The 13,024-nt window shown below is 38.0% G+C and overlaps 1 protein-coding gene and 1 long non-coding RNA gene across 2 annotated transcripts in view; both read right to left on the bottom strand.

Annotated features, from left to right (window-relative positions):
- The window catches only part of LOC125960365 (uncharacterized), a 64,679-nt gene extending 54,333 nt beyond the window's left edge, over window positions 1-10,346 (bottom strand). Inside the window, exons 1-3 of the long non-coding RNA XR_007469933.1 lie at window positions 10,291-10,346; window positions 9,768-9,823; window positions 5,127-5,169 (exon numbers count right to left, since the gene is read on the bottom strand). This is a non-coding gene — a long non-coding RNA (uncharacterized LOC125960365). The remainder of the gene's footprint in view (window positions 1-5,126; window positions 5,170-9,767; window positions 9,824-10,290) is intronic.
- LOC125960448 (uncharacterized) overlaps window positions 1-13,024 on the bottom strand; it is a 130,178-nt gene that overhangs the window by 106,743 nt on the left and 10,411 nt on the right. The window contains exon 5 of the mRNA XM_049694429.1: window positions 12,592-12,682. Within this exon, the coding sequence (XP_049550386.1) occupies window positions 12,592-12,682 (91 nt within the window). The remainder of the gene's footprint in view (window positions 1-12,591; window positions 12,683-13,024) is intronic.

The following is a 13,024-nucleotide window of genomic DNA, read 5'->3' as shown; positions in this document are numbered from 1 at the left end:
TTAACACAAAGGAAACGTTAAATAAATGGTATTTATTCTAACTCTAATGCTTACTAGATATTAGTTATGTGGTATGCTTTACATCTAACTACAAGGGTATACCGTGCAAATTCTTGCTACAGAACATAAAAGCCCCTGTGGTACCCTGTAGGATAAACACAGTACCTGTAAATCTCTCATCTCTCAACCCAGAGTCTCCTCAAGTTGGAGGTCTTTACCCCCTTTATAATGTGGGAATAATGCCTTTCCCACATTTGCACTGGGCATGAAAATCCATACTTCCAGGTGTATACTGAACCTCCACTTAGCTCCTCGTCACCTTGGAATCACCAGACCAAAGATCATTTATTCCATTAATATAAATGATGTAGGGATAGAAGTACAGAATATACAGAGAGTGTTGGAGGAATCCAAACAACAAGTCCTCCACTCTCAAAACAAATTTTAGAGTTCCAAAAGTAAAGAGCAATGTTTGGAAATAAAACTAAAAATGAAACTAACATCTACAATTAGCCAAGTATTTATTATGGGCCAGGCTACTTACTAGGCACTTGATAAACATTACAGCTCATCTTCCTGCAGTCCTTCAAAGTACATAATATTGTTTCTATTTCATAGAGAAGAAAATTGTATCTAAGCAGGTTAGTGATTAGCCCAAGACCACAGGGTTAGGCTGTAAGAAAAGAAGGCCAAGTTTCAGTGGTCAAAATGGTGATGGATGTTATAACTAGAAGATTACGGCTAATCAAATAAAAATATTCAAAACGGTCCTAATGTATTATTAGGATTTCTTTAGAATAACTTGGGTGCCTTAGTGAATACAGTAGTGGTAGGCACTGCAGTCTCTTTAATTTGCTAATCATACAAATCTACTTTAACATTCTTGGTGACAAGGAGCTAACTACCGATAAGACAGCTTCTTCAGTTTTGGGGCTACTCCAGGGTGAAATGCCGGAACGTCTTACTGCCTGCAATGTTACCTAGTTCTACCAGGGGGAATAAAGCAGAACAAGTAGCCACTGTTCTTGACAAATGGATACAGTTTCAGTTTTTCAAAATATGAGTGTCAGATTCATTCATTGTATCAGATAGATCTGTCAAATGGCTTTGCCCATTTACTAATGGATGGCACACTGCAGACACACGTTGGGTCAAAGGACTCAATGTCACCTCATTGATACTGTCATCAATATAATTTGTATTGGCATTTTGTCTCACCCTGACTTTAAGGACTATGTGAGGAGATCCAAGTCTCCAGACCATGGACTGATCACCTCTGCTTGACACAGTATTCTCTGCTCATTTCCAGAGGGGACCAAGGATGAGCTCTTGTACTTCTGAGTCTATTCACCCTACCTGGCAACACATACTACCTGGGCTGATTGGATCAAGCAGGAGCCCCAGAGTTTAAATTTCCAGCTGCATTGGAGGAAACAGAGGCTATGCCCCAATCCCATAACCCCTCACTTCTTACTGCTAGCCTATCCTAGGCTGTTCTTGCTGATAGGAGTACTTCATGCTAAAAATTAATTTTGCTTACCTGATGGCAGTCACACAACCTCAAATGCCATTTTTATAAATAAGGCAACCACCAATGGAGTGTGATTTAGGGTTTTTTCTTCTGTAGACCCTGCCTACCCTATAAAATCTCCCATTACTGCATCATGGAGACTATAATCCCTTTCCGAGGGAATAGATTCTTTCCAACCATAAGATGAAATAAGAACTTACATTTCTGTACTGCCCAAAAGGAAATAAATTGATTACAAAATGCAGGAGAATGACTGATTTTCCACATTTGTTGTGTTCATTAAAGGGTTTTTGAATAGACTTGACAGTATTAAAGAAGTTCAACACACACAAAATAAAAATTAATAAATGAAGAGAAAAAAATTGCATTTACAACAAACAAAATAAACACATTGATATATAAAAGGTTGTTATACATCGATGAAAAATGGATGTCATAAAGTCACAAACTGAAAAGTATTAACAGCCAATAAAGATATGAAAATATGTTCAACCTTGCTATTATTAATCAAAGAAATACAAATAAAATAATTCAGGTGCCATATTTTACTGACTAGAATGACAAAGTTTTAAAAAACTTGATAATACTGGTATTGATATTGATAATACTGGTACTGATGAGTGTGTGTAAGAAACCACACTGGATGTTAAATTCTTGGTAGAAATAAAAAGCACGGTAACCTTTCTGGAAGACAATATGTCAGTATGTACCAGAACTGACAACCAGCCATTCAAGTTCTAGAAGTCCATTCTAAGGAAATAAACAAATGCTCAAAGACATATGAACAAGGATGCTTGTCTCATTGTTTAGCAAAGCAAAACAGGAATAATCTAAATGTTGAACAGTAGGGACTGGTTAAATAAATAATAGAATGCTGTTCAACCATTAAAAATGATGCTGCAGATTTTTATTAGGTGATGAGTAATCATACTTATATTACTAAATAAAAATGTTATAGAACTGTTTTCTAGTTTGATATAATAATTAAAGGTATTTTATACTTGCATTGTATTTATATGCACCCCATCACAAAAAAGTTTCCAAAGATACCCTCAAAAATGTTACAGAGATGATTTATCAGAAATGGGATTTTGAGTTATTTTTCCTTTTTTCTTTAAATCCTTTCAATTTTGGAGTTTCTGCAATGAGCCTGTATTATTTTTACAATTAAAAATATTTAAATTTACAACAAAAGGATCTAAATTCCTCCACTTTTCCATTTATTTTCCACCCTGGCTCAGGGTATTTGTGTAAAAAAAAAAAAAAATCAGCTTATTTTCTCTTTTGTATCAATCTAAATTTACTTTTCATAAGTTAACTATTTTAGTCTGAAAAAGCTTCACACAGGAAAATTGTTAAGGTCTGAGTATTCTATTACCTTTAAAAGCACTGGAAACTTTGAAATTCTTTCTTTCAGAATTTTCATATAATACTGAAAGGCGAGGGGGAGATAGCAAAATGAAGGGAAATAGATAGTAGTAGTCAACTTCAATTAAGAAAAAGCAACAAGAGGCAGTTTGTACTCTTTTGGTACGGCAGAAGCCCCATGTGTCAACTCATGCTAAAAAATGTATATATACACACACATATATATGTTTGTGTGTATTATATGTATATGTGACACACACACATAATTAATCCACAGTCTTAGGCTAATCACTCATTGTGGCAGAAACAACGAGCTGTTGACTACACTTTAATTAGCTCCTCCAGCCTGTAGAGGCATCACTAGGACCAAGATAGGAACAACATTCTCCATCTCCGCTTGCATCTGGGTATGGTTCTATCCCAAAGAACGTGACCAGAGGTGACCTGAAGAGTTTATGTCTGAAGGAGAACGAGTTGATAATTGTAGCTTGCAGCTTCCTCTCTCCTTTCCTTTTTAGGACAAACGTAGAGCCACTTGATGAAGGTGGTGGGTCCCTGAATAACTGAGCAGAAAACTGACCTTCAGACCACCAAAGTCCATACTACACTCCTGAGTGAGTGAGAAATGAACTGTCCCATGTGTTGCTCCACTGAGGTTTAAGGTTTATTATTTAGTGTTTAACTAACGCATTTTTTCTTTAAACCTCAGTTGCCTTCTCTGTAAAATAAAGTCTTTGAAAAGGATCCACTGGAAGTTTTTTCCATTGCTTATGTTTTTATCTTAGTTTTTAATTCTCAGAAACATTGCGCGCATTTTACCTTTTAAGTTAGTAAGTCTACTTTTTTTCCCACAAAGACGGGTTCTTCAAGTTATGGAGAAGTCATAGCAGACTGTTGCTTCAGTTTAAGATACGCATTCACATATGAGATGAGAAGGGTGAGGACCCAGAGAAACGCCTTTGACAGAGGGGAGTGAGAGCATACTGAAGAATGTTTAGTAATAAAGAATTCAGATGGGAGAAACGGATGGGTTACATCTAACAGATTTGCTCAAAGGAATTCTGGAAAGGCAAATATGTGAAAATGTATAGCAAAGACATGAAATGCCTTTTGGTCCCTAAATGGATTTCATTTCAAAGACGTGCATATTGCAAATACATGTACCATAACACTTCTCTGTCCACTTCTAGAATTTTCTAAAGCCTGACAGAACATCTGCAGAGAGAGGATGTCATTCCAAGATAATCGACTGCGAGTTACTAAATTAAGATAAAAATGTCCTTAACCTTGAACAGTTTTTAAAGAGATTTTAGAAGAAAGGAGCCCTCCAGGGGGTTGTATAACTATATAATTGTACCCTTTCTAAAAGGCTATTTACAGATACATAATGTTTCCCCTCCATTCTTTAAAGTAAAATATAGGATAAAAAAATAGTTCGGGGGTAATATTTGTTTGGAACAGCAGGCACTGCTAATCAGTACCACTCTCTCCTTATTCCTTACTATCAGAGCCCTGGTTTAGGAGACCCCATTATCCTTAAGGCTAAGGTGGCCAGTTTAAAATCCGAGCTGATGAGATCTAAGTGCAAGTCTGCTGACCATCTGTGGTAAAAAATTTGCTCTCTGAGTTAGACACTGCCTTTTTTTTCTTACTTAATTTCTTTTTTTTTTCCTTTTCTTTCTTCCTGCTCAAATTGTTGGAACACTATTGGAGATTCTGGGGTCACTTTGAAGCTATGTGGACGTGCTAGAGATGTGGAAGCTGGAAGAGCGAAGCAACCCAGTCCCCTGGTGATGCCCTTCAGCAGCTGGACTAACGCTAGAGGGACTATCTCCAAACTTCCTGCTACCCGTGGAAAGTAAGGTAAATCACTCATTCACTTTCTGTTACCTACTAACTGATCCAGAACTCTAACCTCAGGGTTCTAGAACCCTTCTCAGTATCCCATAGCCATACTCATGTTCCGGACTCCTGATCATCAGACTTGCTTATAGCAGATGTATGGGGAGGGCGGGCTCTTCTGGAAGCCCTCGTACTTCCTCCCCTACCCCCACCACACACAAATAATGATCTTTATGTCCACTCCTCCTTCTATCTACACTCAGAGGCCAGGGCCCCCAGGAAGGCTTCACTGACAACCCTTTACTCCTCTCTACATGCAGAAAGGGTAGAGGTGTGGGCTCTGGAATCAGACTTCCTAGACCTGAATTCTTAATCTGTTACTTACCAGTTTAGGACGTGGGCAAAGTAGTTACCTTCTCTGGACACCCCTGTAAAAGAGGAACACTAAGTAGCACCTATGTACCTTACTGAAAGGATTAAATGAGCAAATGCAGGTAAAGTTCTTGTAATTTTTTCTTGGGTCAATCAATTCTAGCTGCTATTGTTACCTTTGACTAATTTAGGGCAGAGTCCCTTTGCCCTCCTTTGGTTCTCTGGGCCCGTCTCATTCACAACACACACAACCGCATACTGCAGAGTTTTGAAAGGTGGTTCTCAAAATGTGGTCCCTGGGCCAGCAATATCAGCCACACCTGGGAACTGGTTAGAACTCTGGCACTGGAGCCCAGCAATCTGTGTTTTAACAATATTCTCAGGCAAATCTGATGCACACTAAAGGTTGACGACAACTGAGAACATCTGTCTCAGACTCTCCTGGAGGCATTCACCAAAAATAGTGTTACAGGACCTTACACCTGACCAGCTGGAGAAGGGGTCTAGTAATTGCCCTGGTTATCATGCTTGTCATGATTTTTCAGCACATAAATGTTTGAGAATCACTGCCATTTTGAATGTGTGTTTCACTTGTCTGTTTTTCCAGTGGACTTTACTTCCTTACAAGGAAGGTTTGTGAAGATTTGTTGCTGTTGTTTGCATTATTAGTTTTATTATGCTAATTCTAAAATCTCTGGTGCATAGTGCAATCTCAGGCAGGAAGTAGTGGCTCATTAAAACAGGTATCCCAAAAGTCTTAGTAGAACTTCAAGATTAATTCCTTCAGGAAGAGGTAAAATTGTCATTAGATGCAGATGATATGATACTATATATAGAAAACCCTAAAGACTCTACATGAAAACTACTACAACTGATAAACGAATTCAGCAAGGTAGCAGAATACAAGATTAACATACAGAAATTGGTTGCATTTCTTTATACCAACAATGAAATATCGGAAAGGGAATGTAAAAAAACAATGCCTTTTAAAATCACAACCCCAAAAATAAAATACTTAGGAATAAACCTCACCAAGAAGGCAAAAGACTTATACGCTGAGAACTGTAAGACATTAATAAAGGAAAGTGAAGATGATTCAAAGAAATGGAAAGACATCTCATGTTCTTGGGTTGGAGGAATTAATATTGTTAAAATGCTCATACTACCCAAAGCAATCTACAGATTTAATGCGATCCCTATCAAATTATCCATGACATTTTTCACGCAATTAGAACAAATAATCCTAAAATTCATACAGAACCATAAAAGACCCAGAATTGCCAAAGCAATCCTGAAGAAAAAGAACAACGTTGGAGGCATAGCCACCCCAGACTCAGACAGTACTCCAAAGTCACATAATCAAAACAGCATGGTATTGGCACAAAAACAGACATATGGATCAATGGAACAGAATACAGAGCCCAGAAATAAACCCACACACCTCAGTTAATCTTTGACAATTAATCTTTGACAAAGGAGGCAAGAATATATAATGGGAAAGAGACAGGCTCTTCCGCAAGTGGTGTTGGTAAAGTTGGACAGCCTTATATAAACCAGTGAAGTTAGAACACATCCTTTCACCATACACAAAAATAAACTCAAAATGTCTTAAAGACTTAAACATAAGACATGACACCATAAAACTTCTAGAAGAGAACACAGGCAAAATATTCTCTGACATAAATCATACCAATGTTTTCTTAGGTCAGTCTCTCAAGACAATAGAAATAAAAATGAAAATAAACAAAGGGGACCGAATCAAACTTACAAGCTTTTGCACAGCAAAAGAAACCATAAACAAAATGAAAAGACAACCTACAGAATGGGAGAAAATATTTGCAAATGATGCGACCAGCAAGGGCTTAATTTCCAAAATATACAAACAGCTCATACAACTTGATGACAATAAAAGCAAACAACCCAATCAAAAAAATAGGCAGAAGACTTAAAGAGACATTTCTCCAAAGAAGAAATACAGATGGCCAATAGGCACATGAAAAGATGCTCAACACTGCCAATTATTAAAGAAATGCAGATCAAAACTACCATGAGGTACCACCTCACACCAGTCAGAATGGCCATCATTAAAAAGTCTACAAATAACATATGCTGGAGAGGGTGTGGAGAAAAGGGAACCCTCCTACAACACTGTTGGTGGGAATGTAAGTTGGTGCAGCCACTGTGGAAAACAGTATGGAGGTTCCTCAGAAAACTAAAAATAGACCTACCATATGATCCAGCAATCCCACTCCTGGGCGTATATCCAGACCAAACTATAATTCAAAAAGACACATTCACCCTGATCTTCACAGCAGCAATATTCACAATAGCCAAGACATGGAAACAACCTAAATGTCCATCAACAGATGAATGGATAAAGACGAGGTGGTACCTATATACAATGAAATACTACTCAGCCATAAAAAAAGAATGAAATAATGCCATTTGCAGCAGCAACATGGATGCAACTAGAGATTATCATACTAAGCAAAGTAAGTCAGAAAGAGAAAGACAAATACCATGATACCACTTATATGTGGAATCTAAAATATGACACAAATGAACCTATCTATGAAACAGAAACAGAATCAGAGACATAGAGAATAGACTGGTGGCTGCCAAGGGGGAAGCAGGTGGGAGAGGGATGAACTGGGAGTTTGGGATTAGCAGATGCAAACTGGTATATATAGATTGGCTAAACAACAAGGTCCTACTATATAGCACAGGGAACTACATTCAATATCCTGTGATAAACCATAATGGAAAAGAATACGAAAAAGAATGTATATACATATGTATAACAGAGTCACTTTGCTGTACAGCAGTAATTAACACAACGCTGTAAACCAAGTATACTTCAATAAAAAATAAGTTAATTAAATTTTTAAAAAGATTACTTCCTTCAGAAGAACAAGTACTACACATTCACAAAAAAAGCACCCTTTGAAAGTTTAAATTTTTGAATTTCTTTGCCACTTCCTTAGTTTTGATCATCTTGGACAATATATTTTTAATATTGACTTTTAAAAAGAATTGTGTTTCAGTGTTTGCTATCCTTAGAGAGACAGAAACAGATAAGTACAACTAAATACTTATTTTTCAAAAGTCTCAAAAGTATAAGGGAAATGAAAGTAATTATATCTTCAAATGATTTTGGAGTATGTTTCTAATTCCATACTTCTGATGCGATTAAAGATTAAAACTGTATTGAGACATTTGAGACATGCCGCATTGGTATTAAATGAATTTAATTTTGTGTAAAGTGGTAGAAATATTTTCTTCAGCAAACATACCTGCAGATATAAAATCACAACCATAAATCTACAAAAAAGCAAGCTATTGAATGAAATCTGATTGGTTATTTCCCTGCAGTATGGATCTGCTAATAATTTAATTTACTACTTGCTAACAGAAGCCAAAATTTAAATATACATATATATATATATATATGTGTGTATATATATATCTCAATTTTAAATCATTCATACATATGAACAAGTATACATACACATATATAACAATGGTTCATATATATATATATATATATATATATATATATAAAAACAATTTAAATTAAAGAAAGTACATCTGGTGGCCTATTTTTTCCCCCCGATTTCTAAAGAACACCATATTCTATTCTAGGCAGTGGAATGTCAATCCACCTTAAGGGTTGTTCAATGAGCATATCTGAGAAACCACTGGTTTAGCCAATGATGTACTTATTGAGGGAGGCCCTAGTGCCACTGTCAAGAGCTTATCCACAGGAGAGGTAAGAAGGTACTTGTTTGGTTTGTGAAAAGAAGGAGTAGTGAGGAATGGCAGGTAGCTGCAGGCTGATGACACGTGATGTCCATATATATGTAGAACCAACACACCCATAATTGCACCCATTTTCCATAGCCAAATCCAAAGCCTTTATATCATTAATCCCAGGCAAAAATGGTAAGATTCATGTGTGTTACTATCCCACGGCTTCAAGATGCCTATAAACTCATATGAGTATGTCTTAGTTTTATCAGTGGAGGACAAACCAGGCTTCTATCACCAAGCCCCATTCCATAACAGGCAAACCAGTCCAAGACTTCTCTGAGTGCTGCAGGAGAGTCTATGGAAGGGGCGCTCACTCCACTGTGATGCCTAAAATGCCTTTGCACAGAGCAAACATTCAATACATGCTGAGTGAATGAATGAGTGAACTGGTGTCATAAAACAGGCTTATTTCAGGGAAATTCCATTCAACAGGCTGGCATTCCTTCCTACCCATCTTAACTGTTAAGCTTGCCATCAGACAAAAATTTAATTATAAAACGTTAGAGCTGAGGAAATTTTAGAAACTATCTACTCTCCAGAGGTATACAACTTTAATTTAGTGGTAAAAATCACTAGGAGTGACTTAGGAGTCTATCAGACCTGAGTCCAAATTCCACATCTACCATATTTTGGTAAGCAAATAACTACTTCTGAGGCTCTGTTCCATGTATGCATTATGGGATATCATAATAATACATACATTAATTGTATGACTATCAGGGGATGAAATGACACAATCCATTTGCCATGGTCGGCTAAGTAATTTGCACCAAGTAAGCACTCAAGACATTAGCCAATATTAATAGCGGAGAGATGAAAACAAAACTCTGGGACTGATGCCTACCCTAGTGGCCCCAGTGGTCATAATGACTTTCTTCCATTCAGCCTGCTCTCTTCTCACTACGACTAAGGAAGAGAAGATGAACACATTAGGAATAACAATTTGAAAATGGTTTTATACTCCCTGAATGAATGGAATTATAATAAAATGATTCATGAGTTCTGCAGAAATATGATGAGACTTTAGATCTTTATGTTAGTTCTCTACAAAACCAATTTATGGCCCTAAGATGTACCTTCCCACCCAGCCCCATCCTTACCAGGATCAAATATCATTGTAAATGGAAAAGTCAACAACGCATAATCAACAAGCTAAGTTACAAGCCAGTGAAGTCTCGGAGGTTTGATAGAGAAAATTCAGATTTATCATTATATGTAAAAATAAGATGATATGAAGAACTCAATCTAAAAAATATTACCTGGAGATCTATAATCTCTACAATAGTGCTATAAAAAGTAAAGAGCTAGAAATCTATTTAGATGGTTTTCCTTATAAGAAAGCACTTTCTGTATAACTTTTAATGTACTATTGATGAGAACAATTCAACAAAATTCAAATAAATACCTGCAGATGTCCTACAAGAAGAAACGAACAGAGTTAGATGTGACAGGGGATAACTGGACTTCAGGATGAGTAAGACCCTATACTTGACCTCAATAAATTAACGTGAAATACAGTGGATGAGTCATGTACAGAATGTCAGAATTCTAAAAGGCCAAGCTAAGTACCAAAAGGAACATGTGGGGGGCTTCCCTGGTGGCGCAGTGGTTGAGAATCTGCCTGCTAATGCAGGGGACATGGGTTCGAGCCCTGGTCTGGGAGGATCCCACATGCCACGGAGCAACTAGGCCCGTGAGCCACAACTACTTAGCCTGCGCGTCTGGAGCCTGTGCTCCGCAACAAGAGGCCGCAATAGTGAGAGGCCCACGCACCGCAATGAAGAGTGGCCCCCGCTTGCCACAACTAGAGAAAGCCCTGGCACAGAAACGAAGACCCAACACAGCAAAAATAAATTAATTAATTAATAAACTGCTACCCCCAACATCTTAAAAAAAAATTAAAAAAAAAAAAAAAGGAACATGTGGGGACTCTTAAGAAGGAAATAAAATATTGGCTAGTTGATTATGAAAAGGCAGAAGGGAGTAGGTTCCCTTTGGCTGCTCTTTGCAGAGATCACTTCCTTTCCCCCCTAGTCCTGAGGCTAGGGTGGCATGGGCAATAGAGGAATGTGGGGACTGAGAATCATTTCTACTCTCACCAGAGTGGCTGGAAGCAGATTTTCTTACCAGGATGTAGTAGTATGCTAATATTTAAGGGTTCTTGAGGTCAGAGAGAAGGGTTTGAATACTCCGGCTCCATCTCTTGCTGTGGGTCAAGTTTCTTACCTTTCCAACACCTCGGCGTCTTTATCTGAAAATTGGGGATGATGATAATGTCTCCCACCTGAGTGTGAGAACTATATGCTATAGTGCATACGCAGGGCTAAATTTGGTGCCTGGCAAACAGAAAGTGCTCAGTACGGCAGGCCAGTGTAGTGACAATAAGGCAAAGATGATGGGGGTAGTGCCGGTGTTGCTTCTGCCCCCAGAACAGGCTCTGACTGGGAGAGAGTTAAAGCACCTTTGGGTTCATGGGGGTTTATATATAAGCAACGGTTGATCAATGTGAGCTGGTTGTCCAAATGATTATGTGCAATCTAAGAAAAAAATGGGCCTCGGATCTGCTCAGCTACTTAATAATATTAGCAGCGGTAGTAGTCAAAGAAGCTAAATTTTATTAAGTGTTTATATGCCAAACAACGTGCTGAACGTTTTAAAAGGATTTACTCACTTATTACAACGAGGCTATACGCTAGGTCCTGATAATGTTATTCGTCTCTTTCAGATGTTGACTGAGCCTCAAACGGGTTACAAAAGCACCTAAGATCCCGTTGTCAGTACATGATGGAAATGAGTTCAAATCCAGCCTGTCTGACTTGTTCTTAATCACTAAGGTATGAAATTAAGCATGTTGCCCTTTGCCTGATTCTCCTTCTGAGGGCTGAATATTTCACTTAGCTCTCTGAGTGCAGAAGAGAGAAAATTCTCTCTCCTTGACCCAACTTGGCATCAATATCCAACTCCCCTTCTCAAAATGGGTTGCTTCAACGAGCAGCAACGAATGCCGGGTCGTGGACCAGTCACCTTGATGACTAAGAGTCAGACACTAGGGAAAGAAAATGCTCTGTGACAAACCTACCCTTGTACAGAAACAGACAGAAATGGGGGGACAGGGCAGAAGATAACGGAATAAGGCATAGGAAAAATAGCACCTGGCATCGTGATAGTAATAATAATAATAGTAGTAGTAGTAGTAATAGTAATAATAATAGACTTTACTATGCTCTAGGCATTGTATTAAGTGCTTGGTGTAAGTGACTTCATTTTAACATTGAAAACAAGTCTATGGGGATGAAATATTATTAACATCATTTTATAGGCAGGAGTACTGAGGTTCAGGTAATCAGGTAAATTGCCCAAGCTCATATGGTTAGCAAGTGGAAAGCAGAGATTTGAACCAGCACCTACACTCCTAACCATTATGCTATAACCATTATGCTGAAGACATAAGAATTCCAATGGTCTTTCCCCATAACCCACTCCTGCACTCCAGACTTAAATAGTCCAAGATCAAGAGAGAGCAAGCTTGGAGTTGCCACTCTTCAGTGAGTGTCAATCATTTCAAAACAGTGTATTTGCTAACAAGATGCAGGTCCTGTGATAATCTTCTCAACCAGGTATCAAGAAACAGGAAGCAAAGATTCAAGTAACAGTATGTTCCTACTTACGAGGAAGGTGGGACAGCATAGTTGACACTGGGCTTAACTGTTCTGGAAAACATGGTCCCAGTAGGCATACACGCTGGTACATTTTCCCCACCTACCAAATACAAAAGAAGTATTTCATTTCCATGTTGCTCTTCAAAGTTCCACCTCATTCGTGCCTGTCATTCTTCCTCTGGCCTCTTCCTGTCTCCATTTCTGTACAGAAAGGTGCTGAGTCTCTGCTCTTGGATACGAAAAGGGTGTGTTAGGAGAGGGAGCCATGGTACCTCAATGTCTTTTTTTTTTTATCTTAATTCTATTATGCCAACTCCACTGAACTTAATTAGAGTGAATACAGAATTACACAATTACCCTCTGTTCTATTCTTCAGATGTTATATTTTGATAACATTTACGACATGCTGCTCTCCCCTTGAACACCAGATGAACACTAGAAA

The sequence above is a fragment of the Orcinus orca genome, chromosome 11, assembly GCF_937001465.1.
Source record: "Orcinus orca chromosome 11, mOrcOrc1.1, whole genome shotgun sequence".
Lineage (NCBI taxonomy): Eukaryota > Metazoa > Chordata > Mammalia > Artiodactyla > Delphinidae > Orcinus > Orcinus orca.
Note: the sequence above shows the minus strand (reverse complement) of the source record. Positions and strands in the feature narration are given on the sequence as shown.